This window comes from Phaethon lepturus, unplaced genomic scaffold (assembly GCF_000687285.1).
Source record: "Phaethon lepturus isolate BGI_N335 unplaced genomic scaffold, ASM68728v1 scaffold10137, whole genome shotgun sequence".
NCBI classification, from domain to species: domain Eukaryota; kingdom Metazoa; phylum Chordata; class Aves; order Phaethontiformes; family Phaethontidae; genus Phaethon; species Phaethon lepturus.
Window position 1 is genome coordinate 85,636 of NW_010551132.1, and position 21,402 is coordinate 107,037.

Sequence of the window (21,402 nt, forward strand, 5' to 3'; positions counted from 1 at the left end):
TGGTTGTACTTGAACTTACCTCTGCAAACTGGACAGCAGGACTCCGGAACAGAAACTGGGAAAGAGCAAGTTAATTTGGGACAAGTCTTCAACCCACAGTACACATTTCCTTCCTGCCAGTAAAACACAAGGACCATTTAGGAGTCATCGATTCGTCTGATCCTGTATATGCATTTTTCATGGACATGCTTAAGTCTAGTATATGTGTTTACATAAATGCCACTCTAGTATGCAAAAGCAGAATATTAGAGCAATGAAAAGTCTGAATAGCTTTTTTAATTTTTTTTGTTGGAAGGTCCCTTCCTTTAAAAAAACATGAGGAAAAGGGAAGAGGTAAAAGTGTGTGGGGAGAAGAACTGCAATTATTGTAGGCTGAAAATGTACCTGACATTGGCACTAAAATCACCCGGTGTAAATTCTTCCCCCTGTTCTCCCTCAGGTGTGTCTTACCATTGACCTGGAGGAATAGCTTAGCAGTAACTAAAAGTCATAAAACCTGTTCAGTACTTGACCTGTTAAATTTGTAGTTAATGATGTAAAATACGATGATGACTTGATCAGAGGAAGCCCAGAATTGCCAATACTTGATACTGAAGAGCTGGTTGGATTGAGAGGGATGTTTTGGTTCTAGCACTGGCTCTGAAGAGTCACTGGGTGACTGCTCAAATATACTGGATTTGAACTGGTGACATCTCAGGAATGACACTGTGGCCTAGTGCCAGTTTACAGAGCTGTCCATTCCCAGCCTGTGGGGCTCTTTACTTATCAGCTCAGTCCAAATGAATTCAGTTTCAGTCATTGGCTTAGTGCTATATTTTCCAGTCAGGTTGAAGTGAAATATTCTATATATGCCAAGTAGCAGTATTTTACCTGCTGCCTCTGCACTGTAAGCTCACTTAGAGCAGATGCTTGACAGGGTAAGCTTTGTCCGCTGTGTTTGAGTAAGAGGTAGGCTGGCATTTACCAGGTGCTGCAGACTGGCTCTGAGCACTCTCATGAGTTTCAACATTAATTCTCAATTCCCAGCCTTTGCTATGTATTGCTTATGTCTTCTAGAAAGGAGAAATGAAGCATAGACAGAGCAGGGCTCTCAAATCATGTTACTTACTGAGCAGCTGCACTGGGCACACTGGTTTGCTTGCCTGTTTTGGAAAAGCCCCTCTGCCACAAACATTTCGCCGTGGTTGTAGGTGGTGCCATTGTATTCACAGGATTTCCCGGTGATTTTGCTGCTTACTGAGAAAAGGGAGTCTTCTGGAAGCAACAGGAAAGGAACACTTCATGCAAATGTTCTTGATAACTCGCAATATCACAAATACAGGGTATGAAAAGCTTTCCTTCTCCCTCATTTCTCTTTATCATAAAAGTACAAGTTTTGTCATACTATAAAGCATAACTGATATTCTCATGCTGCTATTTTGCTGAATTTTAATAATTCACACTTGGAGTTGACTGTCCCAGTTAATCTTAGGATGTGGATGATCAACTGCAATGCGAGCACTGATGGCCATGTCGCATGCTGCTGTATTTTCTCTTGCTCTGCCTGCTGTAGCATTTGATATTGGGATAGACAGGTGCAGTTATGTGCCCACTTGTTATATTTACATGGCTTTTTAATGTTTTAATGCAGATGGCATTAGGTCCTGTATATACACAGACCCCCCACTATCAATAGCACTGTTCTAGCACGGTTTCCCCCTTCTTAGTACTAGTATCATTACATTAATGATTAGTAGTGGTGTAGCCCATAGAAGACTTAGTTGCAGGTTAGCAGGTTGTCCCATAGGGCATGCATGATTCCATGCCATCCACAGGCACAAACCTTCCGGTAGAGAAGCAGTGGTAATGATGATGGAACTGTATCAAGCGAAAACTATGTATTATGCAAGTGTTTGTTCCTAGCAGCCTTCACAATTCATTGCTGCTCTTGTTTTCAAAATGGGCAAAACTTGTCAAAGGCAGGCTTCAAAAGCCACTCAAAAGCTGATTTTTCTCTGACATGCACTGTAACGTCAGATGTGCAAATGAGTGCATTTTGTTTGCAGAACTCAGTGCACATGACAAAGTGCACAAGATAGCAGTGTCAATTCAACCCTGAAACCTCCTGTTTCAACTGAAGATCGTATTGAGTTCTGCACCACGTGGGTTAAATTTTCTTCTAAGACATACAGCTATCTCTACCTTATGTTAAAACATCCCCCAGATTGTTTAACTATTAGCAGTTGACAAACTGTGCAAAGGGATTATACTTCACCTATGAAATTTAAGTCACTTGATACCTATAGGGCAGTGAATCTGGCCCTATACGTTTACATTCACATGAATTTAGCATCTCGGCATGGGAAGAGGCATTTTGAACAAGAGCTCTTTGGAAGTAACAGTGGACCATTTGTTCTCTGGAGCCCGAATCACTGCAAATTTCTAGGAATGCAGCTGAAATATCATTCCGTGGGTCTGGGATTTCATGTAAAAGAAACCTGACCTAAAAATTCAGGTTTTGCTGTAGCCCTTTTCATTATCTATCTGATAAACCTGGGGAGATGATTTTGTGAAACTGTGCCACCACAGAATGCACATTTTTCACCTGGGAGCTCAAGTGAAAGAGCAGTGTTCTGCTGGCATGCACTGGCATTAAACACTGACACTTAAGAGTTTTCCATAAGAGCATATACTTACATTGGTCCATCGAATATTAATAATATTTTGAATGGTAAATGTCAAATCTGGCTGTGGAACACACAGTATTTGAGAGTCTAGTGGGTCAGCAAAGAATAATCTGCAGGAGAACGTCTGGAGAAGTTAGCCATTTGGGGTTCCTTGCCTGACATTTCATTTCTCCTCGAGACAGACACAGCATTTGCACTTCCTCCTTTGAAGCACCAAATACGTCATTATTTCAGTACAATCAAGTGTGTTTAATGATACCTTTCTAAAATCTGACAAATAGTACAGAGCTTTGACAACACCTGTGCTTGGCATAGAAATGCAGTGCTTTTGGTACTTTCTGTATGGTTTGCTAGTAATACACTTTCTGGAATGGCAAGATGTATGCTTTAATTAAGACACAACCTTTGAGAGTCATCAGCAAAAGATTCAAGTGACAAATTCAGCTACGGTCCCATTAGGCACAAATGTTGAAAAACATGAGTAAAGAGGCGCTTCTCAGGACTGCACTACCTTCCAAAATTTATGTCACCATAGTTTCTTGGGCTTTCCGAGAGTCACCTTGCAGAAAGCAGAAAAAGAGATTGCCAAACCTTTAGTTATCCCCTTGCCCCTTGGGCAACTGGAAGAGCAGTAGAGCCGGAAAGAAATGTGAATGAAATGAAATGAAATGAAATGAAATGAAATGAAATGAAATGAAATGAAATGAAATGAAAGGAGAATACAGACGGCTCTTGTCTGTATGTGAGGCCCTGTTCATGCAGCCTCTGCAGGACATTGCTGTGCCCATGTGGGATGCCTGTCCAAAAGCAGTGTTTGGCTTGTGGTCTGACATTTGCAAGGACCAGTACTTGAATGACTCTCATTGACATGAGACATCATGACTCTTCAGAGTATTGGATGAAGAGAGTAAATTTTACTGCAGATTTACCTTAGTATATGCCACATTGCTCAGTTGGCTAGGAAATGACCAAATGCCTTTAAACTGTGGCTTCTAAGTAGGGGAAGGAGGATGGTGAAACTTTCATTGCTTGGAAAAATGACAGTGGAGAGTTGCAGTAGGTAGTTGTTTTCATCTGTATTTCTTTTAAGTTGGTCACAGAAGTTAGGCCTATAACAGCTAAATCATAACATGCAGCCCAAAACACATGTACGTCTGCCTATCTTTGGGATATGGGATGAAATTCGATTGCTATTTCGAAGACTTAATTGTAAGAAAAGTCAGCTTCAACTACAGGGCGTAAGACCATGGTTTAGGTCCTATGCTGCACATACCTATGCATTTGATTATCTTTTAGCATATTAAGTGAATGGGCCTATTTGGTTGCATAAAATAAGGTTTAGAAGTTTTCAGATCAAGACCACATTACGGTTATTGCAAAAAAATATATACAGTCATATATTGGAGACAGCATATTGGAGAAGGCAACTGATGCTCTCCAAACACAGCATCTGTCTAAAACTGCAAGGAAGCTTTGTTTATATTGCATGTCTAAATATAACTTCTGTCTGGTGCAGTTTTTCTCTCTCTGTGTCTTTGCTAGTGTGTGACTGACTTTCTACAACTAGGACTTCCCTTGGTTTCTTTTCTAGTGCTCTTGAAATCATGGATAATTAGAGGAGTTCAAACTCCCTCATGATATCATATTTTCCTGCAGAATGTGAAATTAGAGTCATTGTGGATTGTTTTAATAAGTGCCAGGCTTGAACTTTGAAAAATCTTGGCATTAATATTGACATCAGCATGCATTATTCTGTGCCTTAGTTAAGATATGTTAGAATGAGATTAATTAACTGCAAATATACTGCCTTGCTCAAAGCTCTATTTGTAAACCTTGCTTCCTAATCAGGATTGTTCCCAAAGCTTTATCTGGCATTTTAATGGTGCTGACTAACATTGCTTTAATTAGCTGCCTCTGTAAAGTACCAGGCAAACCATCTGTGTGAATCCTTTTAATTAACTGGGTTCAATCTGAGCTTTTCTTTCTGGCATTCATAGTATATCAGTGGAAGCAATATAAAACATACAGGGTAAAGATGTTATAGCATCAATCAAAAAGGAAGCGTCTTTGGTTCTGTGGTTGGCATCTATTCTCTAAGGACTCAGACTTCAGTATAAAAGTTGACAAGCCGTGCTTACATTTGCCTGTGATTTTAGTGCGATCAAGATAAGACCATGAGTTAGCAATATGGATAGCACTGATTTATCACCAGCATTGACAGGGGGCTAAGATGTGCAACCTAGGCTTTGTGTGACTTGCTATGGATTTGAACCTATCCTGTAAGTAGCTTTAAAGGTTGAACCTGGCTGAAGAAATCTTTCAGGTTTTACAAACAGGCAACAGAATAACATTGTATCAAAAATACATTAGCTTCAAAACAATTATTTTTTAAAAAGCAATTGGAGACCATAGTGGCTATGCTTGAATTCTTATAACCAAGCATTCCCCTCTTTCAAACGTGGGATTCTGTCCAGCTTCTGTTGCCTACCTAGGCTGTTTTTTGCTGGATTGCCATTACACAAGGTAAATCCTGGCCTCAATAGAGCCAATAGGTTTCCTTCAGGATTCAGCCTAGGTGCTTGCTTGAACGCTGCTTTTTAAGATTATTTTTCAGATGGATGCTTGTACTAGGAGGAACTATTGATCTAGACAAAGAAGATTTGTATCAATTCAGATCTGTAGTACAGCCTGATATAAAAGTTCAGTATGAACCAGAACTGCATGTAGGCATAGTTCACATATTTCATGAACTGTAGGCCATTTGGCAGGGCCCGTGAAGAGCCAATATGGCAAGAAGTTTGCCATGAAGGGATGCTAACTTAGTGTGAAGTGCAGCACTAATGCTTTCCTGATAGTCTGACAAAACAGAGTTAGATACGAACTTGATAAACCACAGGCATTTTTGTGGAAATTTTCTGGTTCAGTGGAGTCTACTCCAGTCATAGATTTTTCATGGAAACATGCCTGGGTTCACAGAATCACAGAATCATTAAGGTTGGAAGGGACCTTCGATGTCATCAAGTCCAACCATTAACCCAACACCACCATACCCCTAAACCATGTCCTGAAGCGCCACATCCACACATTTTTTGAACACTTCCAGTGATGGTGACTCCACCACCTCCCTGGGCAGCCTGTTCCAATGCTTGACCATTCTCTTGGTGAAAAAATTTTTCCTAATATCCAATCTAAACCTCCCCTGGTGCAACTTGAGGCCATTTCCTCCAGTTCTGTCGCTAGTTACTTGGGAGAAGAGGCCAACACCCATGTCGCCACAATCCCTTTCAGGTAGTTGTAGAGAGCGAGGGTTCCTGACGGTCTGCCCAAGACTTGAGGTTTCCAAGGGCCAAGGTTTGAGGGCAGTTATATTATGTACACAGACCAGGGCTTCCTGGCTTCTGGGGCTTTCCAGACTCCTGGGAGAAAGAGATACTGCGTCACATGGATCACAGTCAGTTTTGGAAACCGCATCTTTTAGCTTTTTCTGTTTACAACTCCATTCCTTCCTGGATTGTTGTAAAAGGTTGGTCCTGAGATGCTTTACCCTTACTTGGATGTGGAGCAGAAGAGCATCAGTTACCTGCAACTAATCCCTTGCATAACTTAGACAAATTCCATGGGCAGTTCCTGGCATTTGATACAGTGGTAACTTCTGTAAAAGTATTTATGTGCTGAAAGTGAAAAGCAGTAACTGGCTATTAGTAAACTAGCTTTTTGGGAAATGTGGGGTGATTTACTTGAGGAAGGGCTTTAGGATCCAGGCCTTACTACAGTCAGCTAAGTTCAACTTGGATCCTTCTGGATAAAGTCAGGAGGTACAGTTGCTAACAAACAATTTTAGGACATTAACTAACTGGCAAAACCACCACAGAATCAGTACAGTCATGGCATGACAGTAAAGTATTTATGATGTGACATCTGACCTTCAAGACAAGAAAATCAGTTGCTTTTGGGTGGTCTTTGCCATTGTGGACCATGAGGCCAAGCATCTTGGCTTTCTGAAAGTCATTGTGCCAAGCTTTACTGATCTGCAGCTAGTAATAGGTTGAAGTGGTAACCGAGTGTACTCCCGAAATGGAGATTGTACAGATTAGACAAGGGAGGTGTGTAGGCAAAGTTCATGCTGCTGCATATCTCTCAGCAGGGTCTGTTAGGACCCTGCACAGCACCTCAGTAAGGGTCTGTGGGTTTTTATTGCATCTCTATGAGATACTTTCTTGTACAATATACTGGCCATTCTTGTTAGTACTTAACACTCTCAATATTGCTTATTTTAGTATCAGAACATCTGGCAAAGATCATTTTTTTAAAATCCTACAGACTCTTGGCTTGCTGACTTAGAGACTATTTTTAAACTGCAACATTCAGAATCACCTAGTGTCATTTACTTGAAAAAGATGGGCTTTTAACATCAAGCAGAAACTCTAGGCACTCAGCCTGGCTTGGTCTTTGCAGTTTGTCTGTTTTATTAACCACCCTTATAAAAACAATCAAGTGCTAAACAATATGAAATTAATCATGAGGTCTAATGCCTTAAGAAACTTACCATACTGGGAACTGTTCTGCAGATAGTCTCTCTGGTCTTTTGTAAGTAGGCAGATGATAGATTATGAATTTGAATCCAGAGAGGATTTTATGAAACATGTTCTCTGAATCAACATGGAGCATAAGCATGTACAGACCAAGAAACTGAGGATTTGTTTTGGAACCCTATTCACTAGACAAGCAATTGAATTCTGCTGCAACTCTGGGACAACTGTTTGCATGGACATCTCTCCTGCATATTCACTTGTATTCCCAGTGAGTTTTGCTACTTACTGAACACAATTGAGAGAGTCAGTTTAGTTGCAACAGGTACTTCAAAGCTCTCTAGGCTGTATCTTGGTGCAGGAAACTGTCTTTGGACACCAGCTAACTGGTCATCTTTGAACATCCTGCTTCTATACAGAAATCTGGTCATCCCAAATTGTAACATAACACCATGTGAGGCGATATTACTTGTCTTGACATTTAAAATTGGCATAAGAATTGCAGGTTATATATTCAGAAGCAACACATAAAGAGCAATTATGCAGGTCAAATAAAACACAATTATTGGAAATGTGCAGAGCATTTCTAATGCCAAAGGAGAACATGACTAGAGTATGAGAGTAATTCTCCTTGTCTTGCTTGTTGAAAATTTTATGAAACCTGAATCAGCCTAGTACGCACACTGTCCAACACAAGTGGGTAGCACTTTGATGACCTGACATCTGTTTTTCAAACACTTGTTTGCTTGGGTAGGGCACATACCCCTTGGTCTCCTTGTTACAAAAATATTGCTAATTCTTCTCCTTCACGGAGTCCAGGTCTTCTCCCTACAAGCCAAATCATTCTCTAGGGTAACATACACATAAGTCAGTAGAGAGATACAGGGATGGTTCTTGCTTATTGAGTCTTTTTATTGGTGTTTTTAACATAGCGATGTTAAAGGCTAACACAATGGGCTTCATGTTCCACTGTGAAGGATTAATTCTAGGAGGCCCCAAAACACTAACTGAAGTATTGTGGAATAACATTAATGGGATAACTTATTGATGCACAGAAAATTACATTTCTGGATAAAAGCCTGCAGGTGGAGATGCAATTTACAAAGTGGGTTGAAAAAAATCCAGGCAACAATGTAGAATAAAATGCTAACTTGCACTGACTGCCATTCATGCGAGGAGCTGGAAGCTCAAAATGTAGGGAGGAGAGAGTTGCAGATAAGATGTTGGAAGCTTTCTTTATGTTATGCACCTTGTTACCGCTCTAGCTTTCTTCAGCTGCTCCCAGAATGCAGGTTGCAGTTGCCAAAAACCAACCACAATGTAAAAAATGCTGTGTTTTCCTCCACCACTGAAATATATTTTTAACATGAAACAGGCTGTCACCCACAGGAGTTGTGCATCTGTCTTAGAATGAAATTCAATTTGTGTTTGTGTATGGGACAAGACTTCCACAAATCAGCTAGCCTGAGTACGATCATTCACAACAATAGCTCTACCCGAGGAAGACACATGCAGAGTAGGAACTGTGCCTCCCACTCCAACTTTCAGCTTTTATCTGAAAGCGGAGCTGGGACTGGCAGCAGGAAAAACAGTTCTTGTCTTTTTTTTTGCCAAACACCCATGACAATGGGCTAGCTTCTGGATTTTTTTTTTTTAATTCCTGGTGCAGAATCTTTAAAACTTTAAGGGTAACAATATACCATAAGGTCCCACCTTGCACGTGGTGAAGAGATCTTCTACACCACAGTATAGATTAGTCCATTTCTTTCAAGTGGGTCCCAGTGAGTGACTTCTGGAAGGAAGTACTCAGTGAATAAGGCTGGAGACTAGGACTCTTAAATAAACAAGGTGTAGCATTTCAATTTAAATTTTGGGGCAGCAATATTGAAAATTAATTCAAAGCACATGAGCTGTGCTTTGGTTCAAAACATTTCCCTGCAACAGGTAATGCTTTTACACCTCATGCAGAGGAAACTAAACTAAGAGGAAGGTCCTGACAAATGGTGTGCTTCATTCTCGATGGCATATGCTAGTAACGCTCTGTGTCACTGGTATATGGGGAAAGCAACAGCAAGTGCTATATCAGTATCACATTGGATGGCAGCAGGTTTGGACTCTCCTTTGTAGTTTGCATGTTTGCTGCCTACTAATGCACATTACTTATCTTTCTGTGTTATCAAGGACATGTGTACAATACTGGAGAATCTAAAGCTCCTTTGCGGCTTCTACTCACTGCAAGATACAGACTTGAATCTGGCATCTTACCGAAGCAGGCCCAGAGTGAGTTACTGCGGTTTACTCTTACAGTTACTTTTGACTGCAGAGGCAGTTGGAACATGTTTGAATTCTCTGTCACCCTTATGTACAGGAGAGAAACACAAAGCGAGTAAATCTAATGACTTTGAAATTCGCTTTGTGAAGGGACCTGGGCTAAACTCCTCTCTCCAGCTTTAAAATGGTATGTGCCTCTTCCTGTTGCTGGAACAGCCATTTTGACAGCTAGATAAGCACGTATAGATGTGAGCAGCTGTGGAGCTGCTCTGATTAACAATATCTGAACTAGCCTTCTTTCACCTAAGGAATCAGAGCTCTATGTTCCAAAGCTTTTCATAGTCCTGGAAAAATCTAAGTGCTAGTAACATTCCAAGCAAAAGATAAAGAACCCTGCCTCCAGGCAGAAATCCTCTATGTTAGGGTCTTCCCTCTACTACACATAAGACAATGGAATATGGTTATTGTATATAAAAAACAGCTATTCAGTATAAGACACGTATTTGGAATGGAGGAATAAGTAGGTGTTGATAATCTGATCCTTACAAATTCAAAACAGAGCAGCCAAAGACTTAAAGAGGTGAGGGAAGCACCATGCAGAAAGAGATTATGCAGCTTGCTAGGAGAGTGACAGTGAGCGAGATTTTGATCATAGTTAAGTTGAATAAATCTGGAACAACTCTGTGATCGAATGAACCCTGCTATGTGTTCAAACTAAACTGTATTTTTAAAAATATTCTTTAAAAAAGGATCCTTATGTTTTTATGGGAAAAATATCACATAAATACTATTCTTCTGTGTTTATGCAGTGCATTTCATGCACAAATAGCAGTGCTTTTATATAACACAGAGCACTTGCCTATTTTCCTGCAGTTCCAGTGAAACTGAGGTACGGTGACAGCAGTAGGTTTGCTTTGTACTCAGAGATCCAATTAAAGCTTGTCTTCTGATCCATTTTTATCAAAAGGGCCAGTGCAAAGAAGCATACAGCTGAGAATCTGGATTTCCTCATTCTGCCACTGTGGTTCACTTCCTCAAAAAGGTCTTCAATGCAGAAGACATTCTGTGATCATATTTTGGCCACCTTAGTATGAGTGTGCTATGCTGGGGCTACTTGGTGAGAAGGGCCAAATGCAGAGAAGATAAAGAAAACAGAGAAGATGGGGAATCTGTATTATAGGCAGCAAGGGACATTCTGGAACACAAGTGTCATGGTGACCTGGGATAACACATGCTGGTTTTTTTCCAGAAATTTACCAAACATCCCTCAGTATCTGTGGAAGCCTCTTGCATACATTTGCCTCAGAAAGGCAGGAAACCTGTCAGTGCCATTGACTCAGTTACTGCATATTCCTGACCTGCTCCTAGTGCAGCTTCAGGGCTGGACAACTAAACTGAGCCCTGAGTGCCGTCAGCACATGGTGGGACAAACTGCTGTTGCAAACTGGCTGTTGCAAGGTTAAAACCACCAGCTGCTGAAAGGGTAAATGCTTTTACCACTATTGTGTCAAGAAAGGTAAAACACAAATATTCTAGAGCTACTTCATCACCAGAATGAAATTCTCATGAGAATACAGGAACCTCAGAGAAAACCTATTACACTGTTTCGGTGCAAGGTTATCTTCTAGGGATTCCCTAGTATTACTTTAAATAACCTTTGTGGCTGGAGGTCCTTACGGGATTATAGCACAGCGTAAAAGAGCAAATGGATTTCTTTCCTATTAAAAATTCCTTTCCTTAATTTCTTCCCTCTACTTTTGTTTCCACTCTTCATGAATGTGTCACCTCAAAGTCTGATCTGAAGTCCATTGAAGTAAATAAATTTGGAACCTGGCCCAAACACCTACTCTGTGTGGTACAGCATAAAGGCAGTTTCCTCTTTCATCTTCTGTCTCATATTTCTACCATACTCCTTAGCATTTCTAGAGAGGGGACTACATCACAGTCAATAACTGCATCTGTTTCCATGGAAGGCTGAGTCCAAAAACTATCAAAGCTAGTAGAAATCTGTTGATTGACTACAGTAGACCGTGGATCAACCCTCAGTCCCTCTGCATTTAGTCTTTTCCCTCAGTCATGCACCACAATCTAACTTACTATAAATCTATGATTTAAAGAAACATAGATGACGTATGAAGGTCCCTTTGAAAAACAACAAAAACAGTGCAACGATGTTGTTTTTAAAGCAGTGGCTGAGGCTGACAATAAATTTGGATTGAAAAGTTGTGCACTATCCAAAAACTGCAAACACAAGCTCTAAACAAAATCCATATGTGCCTCTCAGAGGTGCAGGTGTCAAAGATATTAAGCCACAAAATGCTTTACATTAAAATAACTTCAAGGCCCAGGTTAAGCTCTAAAAACTCCAAGGTAATTCAGAGTTAATCGCAACAGCTAGTCTTTAATATGATCAGACGGTAAAAAGTGTATGAAATTCATTGCTTGAAGGAACTAGTAGCACCTTATCTAGACAGTATGAACTTTCATACAGATTCAAGGCAAAGATGTAGTTTCAGCTTAAAAGGCTGTTGGTTGTTTTTAGCTTTCTAGGGCTAAAGTCAAGCTCTTCACATTATTTTAATATATTTTCTGCAGCTTAATTTCCTGTGTTTTCTTTTATAGTGGCATAAAAAATTGCCCAGCAAAACTCTGAAGGAGTCATAAAACACTTTCTAGGTTGCTCCATTTTAGTTCCTGCACTGAAGTTGAACTATTATATGAATCTACCAATCACTCTCCCAGCCAAGGAAACAAATTGAGTGAAGCTTTGGTTTATTTTGAATCCTCTCTGAAGCATCTTTGAAACTCTTGGAAGTTATCCTGGAAAAATTCTGAGCAGCCCATTTTATCCTATCATGTCAATCCAAAGAATGGAAGTTCTAATTCTGTCACCCATGTGGGAAGATACAATTTTTTTCAGTGCATTTTGGATGCTGATTTACAGATAGATTGTTTGAATTTTATGGTCAAAAAAGCAGAATGGAAACAAGTGATAACCTTAATCTGGCTGTGATACCAAACATTCCTTATGAAGCTCGTAACAAAGGCAAATGACAAAACAGAGTTATCTAAGTGCACATCAATAGGAAAAAATTAGCATCTCCAAAGAATGCCTGTATCATTATATTTCCAAATCAAATTTACTTCCAAATAAACAATTTATTTGAACTATCTTACAGCTACTCACTGTTGGGACTATACAAAACCCAGAGCATCTCATTAATTTCTGTTGCTCTGTAACATTCTGTGAGTTTTTCACATTGCAGACATGAATATCCACCTTGTTTGTGTATGTGGAGTAACCATAAAAAAGCACAGCTCTGTAATTCTATGGTACCGCCACAAGAACGAAATGCAAACTGGAAAAATTTGAAATTTGCTCTTACTACTAGTAAGTAGTTCCCCAGTGATTACTGTCAGCTTCTGTGTATGTTGGCATTCCAGTTCCACAGTCTCCTGTACTGTAGAATCATAGAATTTTTGGGTTGGAAGGGACCTTTTAAGGTCATCTAGTCCAACCCCTTTGCAATGAGCAGGGATATCTAGACCATGACGTACTGTGACTGCCAAGAGCTTGGCTCACAAGTTATTTTTAATTTCTTTTTCATTATCTGAAAAGTGCAGAGGTGGGCAGTGAAGACCTACTGGGCACACAGGCAGTGCCGCAGCATGGATTAAAGGTCTCAAGAGATTCAGATGCTGAGGTAAAGTAACAAGGGAAGGCAGAGGTGAACACTGAAGGGGAGCTGACTCTGCAGATTTTCTTCCGTGGACTGAGGCTCCTATCAGACATGTGGCAAAGTGGGCAGGAAGCTGAGAATGTGGCCAGTTTTTCTAAAATCTGAGATGTGCCTATAGCTCCAAACTCATATTTCTGGACTGTTATTTAAATGTCAACTCTCTCTTCTTTGATGCCAGCAAGACAATCCTTGTAGGACCCATTAATAAAATGGTTACGAACTTGTTACATACCATGCATCATTTACAGAATATATGGATTTTATTCTTTGGATGAAAACAGTTCAGACAAGCATGGATAATGGTTGCAAATGGTCAAGATTTTCAGGAGTCTTAGCTTTTTATATTATCTCTCAGATAATTCAGCTGCTTCCAGAAATGCGGATAATGTTGTATGAGCAAGAATAAAACCAGTAGGATGTTCAAGCTTTGCAGTTCATTCATTAACGTGGAGTATTCCTGAAGTTTCCCCACTTTTGTATTCCAAAATTAATTGTGCAGAAATCTCTTTCTGCATACTGAGTTTTCTTTTTCCTCATTTTTTTAGCACTATGTTTTGTATGGAGACATTTCCAGGGACTTTCAGTTGTACATGTAGTACACCGTGCTGTCACTGATAGATGAGACTTTGTAGGTGACATATAGGTCAGGTGTTTGAACTCCTCCAATGCTAATTGTTGATAGCTACAAAAGAGGTGTGTGAAGGGAACCCCAGTTATTATAATGTTGTACTTTCAATACCTAACTTTATTGATGCTTGTGCTGCCTTAGATTTTTTTCATCTGAACATTTCTGCCAAGATTTAACCATTCTCAATCAATTATTTACACAGAGATTGTCCTCCACTGTTCCTTAATCCCTGCTAGCCAGAGTGCCCTTCATGTGTCAAGCACAGTGTTCCCATCAGCTGTGTGTAGGGCACTAAGAATTCAGTATCAAAATCACTTACAGGCTGTTGTTATTTTCCACAAGTGGTGGATTTTGTAAGATTTTTTAAGTTACCAAGTCTTTCATAAAATGACAACAGTTATTGCTCTGTTGTTCTCATCTCACAGACTGCATCTAGGCCTTTAGAAGGCACCTTTGTAAGATGCCTTTTTTAAATTATTGTCTCAAAATACGGCACGTAACAACTTTCAGTAGCTATAATATGTAGTAGTGTCAAATTCAAATTTCAGTAAGAATCATGAAAGAAGTAAATACTATCTGCATATGATTCTTCTTATGAGAATCTTCTTGTGGCCTTCTTCCTTAATCCTTTCACCATTATGTAACAGAAAGGAAATCACAAACTCAGGGATTGTTTATGCTGTGGCATGACCAATGGTCTCAAATATTTTTATGGGGTAAGATGGAAAGCGGGTGTTTTGACAGCACAGTTCATGAAGAAATTCTGCTGCCTGGGGACTTAGGCAATAGAGGAACAGATTAACATACAGAAAGGAAAAGGGTTTCTGTGTTTGCAACTTGTCAGGGTTGAGAACCTTGAAGATCTTTCATGGTAGGAAAGAGATCTGATCTTTTGGATAGTGGAGAGTTCTAAAGTTTCTCAAGTCATATGTGAAGTCAGGATCCATCTCCAAATCCTCATGAAATACTTAGGTGTTTGAAACATGCATATTGGTTCAGGCACAACTTTTAAAAGGGTGATATGCCCTTTGCCAGGTTACTCATTAAAAATTCTTGATGTTGAGTATTGCTATAATAGCCTGTTTTCAGTCTGGAATTCAAGATATGAAGTGTTTCTGACTTCAGTTTCAGAGATGTAGCATCAGTCAACAGAGATACTTTTTATATCAGCGGTAACGACTGTTCTTTTACTAACAGCATGGAAAACAGTATCTGCTCAGTAAGAGACCATCTGAACATCTCTTAATACTACCATATTTGTATGTTTTTTCTCTCTTTCCGACTCAAGCCATCTATTTAAGGCAATTGAAACTCCTTGTAACTTCAGTGAGATCTGGGCCATGAGTTTCTCACTTAGTGATATGAGAAGGGTAGGTGGTACCAACGAGAATTGTATACAGAATGGAAGAGTTGGGCACAATATACCTTCCTCCATCCCAGAAGTGTTTGTGAAATAGATTGGGTTTTTCTGAATAGAAGGGTGAGAAGACTAGAACTGGGAGCTCTGGTGTGTGAGCTGGGTAGAACCCAAAACCTCTTCACCTCTTTCCATAGTGAAAAATCATTCCACCAGAGCATTCCAACTGCTCAACGAACAATTTGATTGTAATTCAGTGCAAGATGCATTGTATTATACAGATGTTTCTGTGTTTACATGTACGATGTATATCAGGTCAACAGGCAGTGTATGTACTTAGCACCTTGCAAGGCTGAGTAAGAATATCTATGCTACAGAGTGCAGTGTGTTACCTGGACTAGCTCAGTTACTGGAAGGAATTGAGAGAAGGTAGCACTGACCTCATTGCAGGTGCATTTTTCCTGCTTCTTAAGCAAATTTTCCAGTGCAGTGGCTTCTGTACTATCCTAACTAGGCTACTTCCAGGATCTAAAATCGCTAGTTGAAAGATACAGGTATTACTAAGTCACACTGCAGTCCACCATGCAGACATAGCTTCATTTATTTTTAGGTGATGTTCTCAGACCACTGTGGCGAGATGCCTGATCTGGTCCATCTTTCTATTTAGTCCAGCTATGTATACAGGTACCATCTGGCATTTTGTTATTTCAATATCTAAAGAACAATGAAAAGTACATCAGAACAGTGGTTTGAATTTGATACAGAAAAATCATAGTACCAAAGGAGTTTAAACTTAAATGTGTTACTAATCATGAATGTTCTTGGAAGCCAGTGTGTTTAGTTCGGGCAGCAAGCTTAAAAAATACTGGAGCCATATGGGCTGATTCATACATCAGTGTGCAGCCTTATCTGCTGAGAAATCAAACCAGCAAGTGGAATACCAAAAACCCCTTCTAAATCCTGCAATTGTGCATTTTTGCTTCTGGTGTAAGGTACTCTCCTCTCTCTTAGACTTACATATTCCAGAGTGTACTCAAAAATTTTAGATCTTTAACTGGACTTTAAATGCTTTGATTCACAATTGTTCCATGCAGAAATGATACAATCTACAATAAACGTTCTGTTTATAAAGGCACTGTCCGTAGTAGTGCCATAAAAGACAGCTGCAGCTAAATGCTTGAAGAACTTGTACATGAAGTTTATTTTCATGACAGGAGGCAGGAGGTCTGAAGTCCACTCTAGCTCAAGAGCTGATCCAGCTCTAAGAGTGATGGTGAACTCTCTCCCTGACTCTATAAATTACCCCTCCTCTGATGATGCCTGGAGCATCCTGAGGTGGAAGAAAGGAGTTCAAGCTCAGGAGCATGTGATGTCCTTTTGGGTCTCGCTAATGTGTAAAAAGAGTCCAGATGAATGTGAACCTAGTATTGTTGGTTACATATGTGTGATGATAAGAATCCAATTCAGATAGTAAGATACTTTTCGGAGCTGCAAAACAGAGGAATGTCTACCTCTAAGACACAAGATCTGGATTTTGCCAATGCTAGAAAGGATAGTTTAAAAAAAAAAAAAAAAAAGTTAGCAGTGACTCTGTGATAGAAGCCAGTAGGACTGAACCATTGGTGAAAAGTAGAAGATGCTTCATAACATATGTCTGACAACTACTTAAGATTCATGGTGGCTGGTGCCAGGGATACAGGATACAAACACTGCATCTCTTTGTGTCAGCAAGTCCAGTGTCACTATGGATGCAGGAGACATTAATTCCAAGGGAGAGCAGTGCCAGCTTTTCTCAAAGGAATCCCTTCAACAGCTCTTCCATTTAGGTAGTTATGAAGTTCAGTTTCCAATGAAAGTTTCTGCCTCCTGGCATTACCTCTCCTTCATTAAATAAGGAGGCAGTTATTTGTGCAGTTACACTCTACAAGGCCTGCAGAAAGGCAGGAGGAAGAGCCCGAAGTCCCTGTGACTAACACTACTCATTTCTGAAATGCAGCTTGAGAAACTGAGGGGGAACATGCATGACAGAATATAATGAGCATTTATGAGAGTAATTAGAATGAATAGCTAATGGCCAGAGCTCTAGCATGTTCCATTAAAAAATAACCAGGGAAACCAGAGAAGTGAATTTCCTGCATATCATGGGATGCTGCACAAAAGACATTGTATGCCAGACACATAGGAATGGAAAGCTGGCATAAGACGTGCAAGAATGCTTGAGATTCCTATTCAGATCAGTCACGAACATTACCACTGATGTTAGCGCACCAAATAGGATATGCATAATCACTGCAGAAAGCAGAATGCAAATAGCCTCTGAAATCATAGGAGATTCCGAGTCCTCTTTTGCCTAACATTCGTGCAGATCTGTCTGAACTACAGATTCAATTAAGGAAAAAATAAACCTCAGTGGGACTCTCATTTTCAAAGAGATGCTGCCCAGCTAGCAATTTAATGGTCCAGAACATGTAGCAGATGATAGACTACAGATAGATTCTAGGAGCAGTTAAGAGAAGATAGTGGATCACAATTCAGAAAGGCTCATTCTGATAATTTTCTGGATTTATCAGTTTAAACACCAGTACAAAATTCTAGCTGAAGACTGTGAATAGCAAGAACTTAATTTGATGAGAAGGATTTGGGAGTTTACAGGGGCCCTTACTCTTCCTTACTAGGTCATTGTAGAATGTTTTAATATCTTAATAGGTATCACAGCATTTACAGTCTCATGAACAGAAAAAAGCCAAACAGTTCACTACCAAAGACCACTTGAAGCAAAAACAGTAAATCTAGAAGCATTTATGTTTCTATACTAAATACTGTATGGAAATATTAAACAAAAAAAGAAAATAACAAGTTCCTGACCGCAAATGCCAATTACCTGCTGAGAGTGGGACTTCTGTGATTTAACTTAAGCTGTCAAAAAAGTAAGCATCTAGAGTAAGCTATTTGCCTGTGCTCCCTCAATAGTCAGTGGAGAGAGACAGGCATCTCCAGGGAAAAGTTCTCCTCAATCTGGGTAACAGGATGAATCACCCTCTGGGGACAGCATGTTTCCAACAGCTGTAAAGGGTATCTGGATGATTCCCTTGCCAACTGCAGCTTAGATAAGCTGGAAGAATAGACCAGATTTTTGGCACATCGTCACACCGGTCCTTCTTTTGATCTGAAAACAGAAAAGGAGTTCCTGTTCCCAGCATCTTACCACTTAATCTAAGAGTACTAGTTGGTCAAATAAAGCCTACTACCTTACAAACTTTCTTTCCTGTGTATTAGACCATGATAGATGAAACTCTCCCATCAACCAGATGCCAAAGTGTTAGATCTGAAGTTGAATGGGATGAATCTCATACCAGGACACAAGAAGAGTGGCATCATGGCATCAGATGAGTTATGCGCTTGAAATGCTTCTTTCTCATCACTGACTAAAAAAGGATTCTAGATAGCTTGATCAGATGAATCCTGCCAAAAATTCATGGGTGGCATTTATTCTCCAGTAAGTGCAATGAACACACTCCAATCCCAGCTGAACAGCAAACTGCTTGTGCGCTCGTGTCCCTCCACCATTGCGTACTGCCTCCTGCTCACAGGTTTTGGTCAGGGAACAGCTGTTTTCCTCAGACAATGAAACTCTCTGGAGAAGGTCAAATAAAACCCCTTTCTATGATGCTGCATGAATACTCTTTTATAAGTGAAAATGAGGGGTGCCACTAAGACAGACATTTAGGGAAAAGCTCCAGTCAAATCTACCAGCCATTAGGCCATGTCGGGAATGTTGTAACAGCCTTGTGAAAGATCCTGCTTAGTCTCTTTCATACAGTGGCTCTTAATAATGAGCATATAATAAATGTACAGTCTGGAGGAATTTACTGTACAGTATCTAATTGGATTTATATAGTCATAAACTTCTACAGCACTGCTTCTATGATTTACTGCAGTCTCTACTAATTATGAAGCTATGCCTGGATTTGAGATGTAGAAGGCAAATGTTACCAGGCTGGTTGTACAGTGATCCTATACAAATGCACATTTGCCACAGCACTTTTGAATTGCTTGTTAACCATTGCAAATAACCATGTATTTTAGCCTGCTCTTATGAAAACCACCAAAAGCAGAAACCTAGGAAGTTTGTGGGATGGGGTTTTATTGTGATGGAGTTTAGAGATAAGGGAAGAAGTGGGGAGCAGATAGTCCATGGACCCCATCAATGTAACTTCTGCTACCTTCTGCCTGGATTGTAGGGGACTGGACTTGGTAGCTTACCTGATCCCTTCCCAAATCTATACTTCTGATTTCCTAAAATGAAAACACCATAGGATATACTGTAACTTACTGTAGGATAAGCCTCTCATGACCTAAACGGTTATAGAAGGATATTAACTTCACAGAAGTTTTCCAGCATAGACATTTAATTTTGCTGTTACTCAGCATATTAACTAACAGAAAGGACTGTATGTCATTAAGAGGAATTACCTGGGCATCGTGGGCAGCACAGCTGTGGTACATGCACAGGGGAAGGACAGTGTAGACTTGGGCATCTTATTCTGCTGCACAGTACATTTCCATTCTGCAGGTGGAACATAAGACAATGCTTTAATGAAATGGGCTGTCTTACAAATTTCTGTGTTCTCTATTCTGCATCTAGATCTTGTTTTTTAAATGCCTTTTTACAACATTCTGATTTCACTCACACCAGGGTAAGCCCAAACTACTTTTACTGCCTCTAAATTTATGCTGGAGGTCAGAATGTAGCAGAAATCCAAACAAACCTTAAAATCAGAGAAGGTGCCTAAAAATGGATTGCAACAATCTTTGTGTTTTTCTTTTGAGCAAATTGTGCTTAGGAATTGCATTTCCAAAACTAAGACACAGATAATGAATGGTAGGTCTCTGAGATATCCCCTACTGAGGGTTAGTTCAAGACCGCAAGAGACAATAGCATCTGTAATTGTTCCTGAAAACTGTGGAGACTCTTTTGTTTTCATTTTATGGGTTCCCCAGTAGACAAAAAACACCAGTTGGTAAGTAGCCATTTTTCTAAGAAATACAAGCAAGTCTTGGGAATAGTGTTCATTATTCATGTCATTAACATAATATTCTATTTGACCACATCTAAGTTTGATTTATAATTAAAACACGGGGAATTTTCATTCTCCAATGTCTGTAACCAGAAAAAACTATCCATTTCAAATTCCCATTTCCCATCTATAATTCATCCTCCTAATTTAGCCCTGAGTTGCTCATGTTTATAGCAAGAAAGCATGAACACTGATACTATGCTATGACTATAGTTTTAGGTGGTGTCAGGAATAAATCCACTTAATTTTCATATGCCTGCTGGAGCACTGAAATGTTTCCAGTGGAGGTGCAGACCTCCTTGGATAGCATATGTATAGGCTTTTCTGGCCATGTCTTTCAAATAATCCATTGACTCCTAAATATCTGCAGACCACAGGCTGGAATCATACTTTTAGATCATTACTACCCACCAACTACATTTGTGCATCTGCTTTGGAAAGAGACACTAAAAATTGTATCACCATCTGTTTCCAATGATGATTGAAAGTAAATATACTGATTTTATAGAGGAGGAGCAAATTTTAGGCTGTAGACTCTTTGTGGGATAAGGAGTATCACTGGTCTGCACAGCTCCTTGCCCAGCAGATCATTTATCTGAGAGCCTGTAAAGCACTACTGTAGAAGAAAGGCTGGCACTGCCTGCTGGCCTGGCTCCATATTGCTTACTTGACCTGTTCCATGGCCTCACTCCCTTTTTAATTATCAGTCCTGTGAAATCTCCCGAGGTGAATGTTTACTTTCTGTGCATGATCAACTGTGATAAAAATTCTGCAGGCCTACTTTGCTCCTCAGTGCTGACTGCAGTACTCCACTGTTTGCAGCAGGACAGAACTATTTTAACTGATCTTACACTTAGATTCACAGTGACATATGGGAGACCAAGCCCTACTGACTAGAGCAGGACTTAAGCTCCTGTAGGCCTCTCTGAGTCAGGGCCACGGTTAGCATTTCTGCATTAGATACTCAAAGAGTAACAAAGCATCTCTCTTCCCAAGCTGTGTTATCAAGTGCTAAGTGTGGAGAGGATTCATTTTAGCCCCTGGAGTCTGCAGATCTGACTATGAACACAAGCAAAAAGGTACTGTATTTTAAAGAGTAATATAATGATCTGACAAATTGTGAATGCTCCGAT

General features: G+C 39.9%; 1 protein-coding gene across 4 annotated transcripts in view; it reads right to left on the reverse strand.

The window, feature by feature from the left end:
* The window catches only part of CHRDL1 (chordin-like 1), a 40,523-nt gene that overhangs the window by 14,742 nt on the left and 4,379 nt on the right, over nt 1-21,402 (reverse strand). For 2 of the 4 annotated variants that reach the window (XM_010290791.1, XM_010290790.1), the window contains exons 3-5: nt 19,665-19,758; nt 1,109-1,251; nt 20-113 (exon numbers count right to left, since the gene is read on the reverse strand). In XM_010290791.1, coding sequence (XP_010289093.1) covers nt 20-113; nt 1,109-1,251; nt 19,665-19,758 — 331 coding nt within the window. Of the gene's footprint in view, nt 1-19; nt 114-1,108; nt 1,255-19,664; nt 19,759-21,402 lie in introns of all 4 variants that reach the window. The other 2 variants (XM_010290789.1, XM_010290792.1) reach the window with 2 other exon arrangements.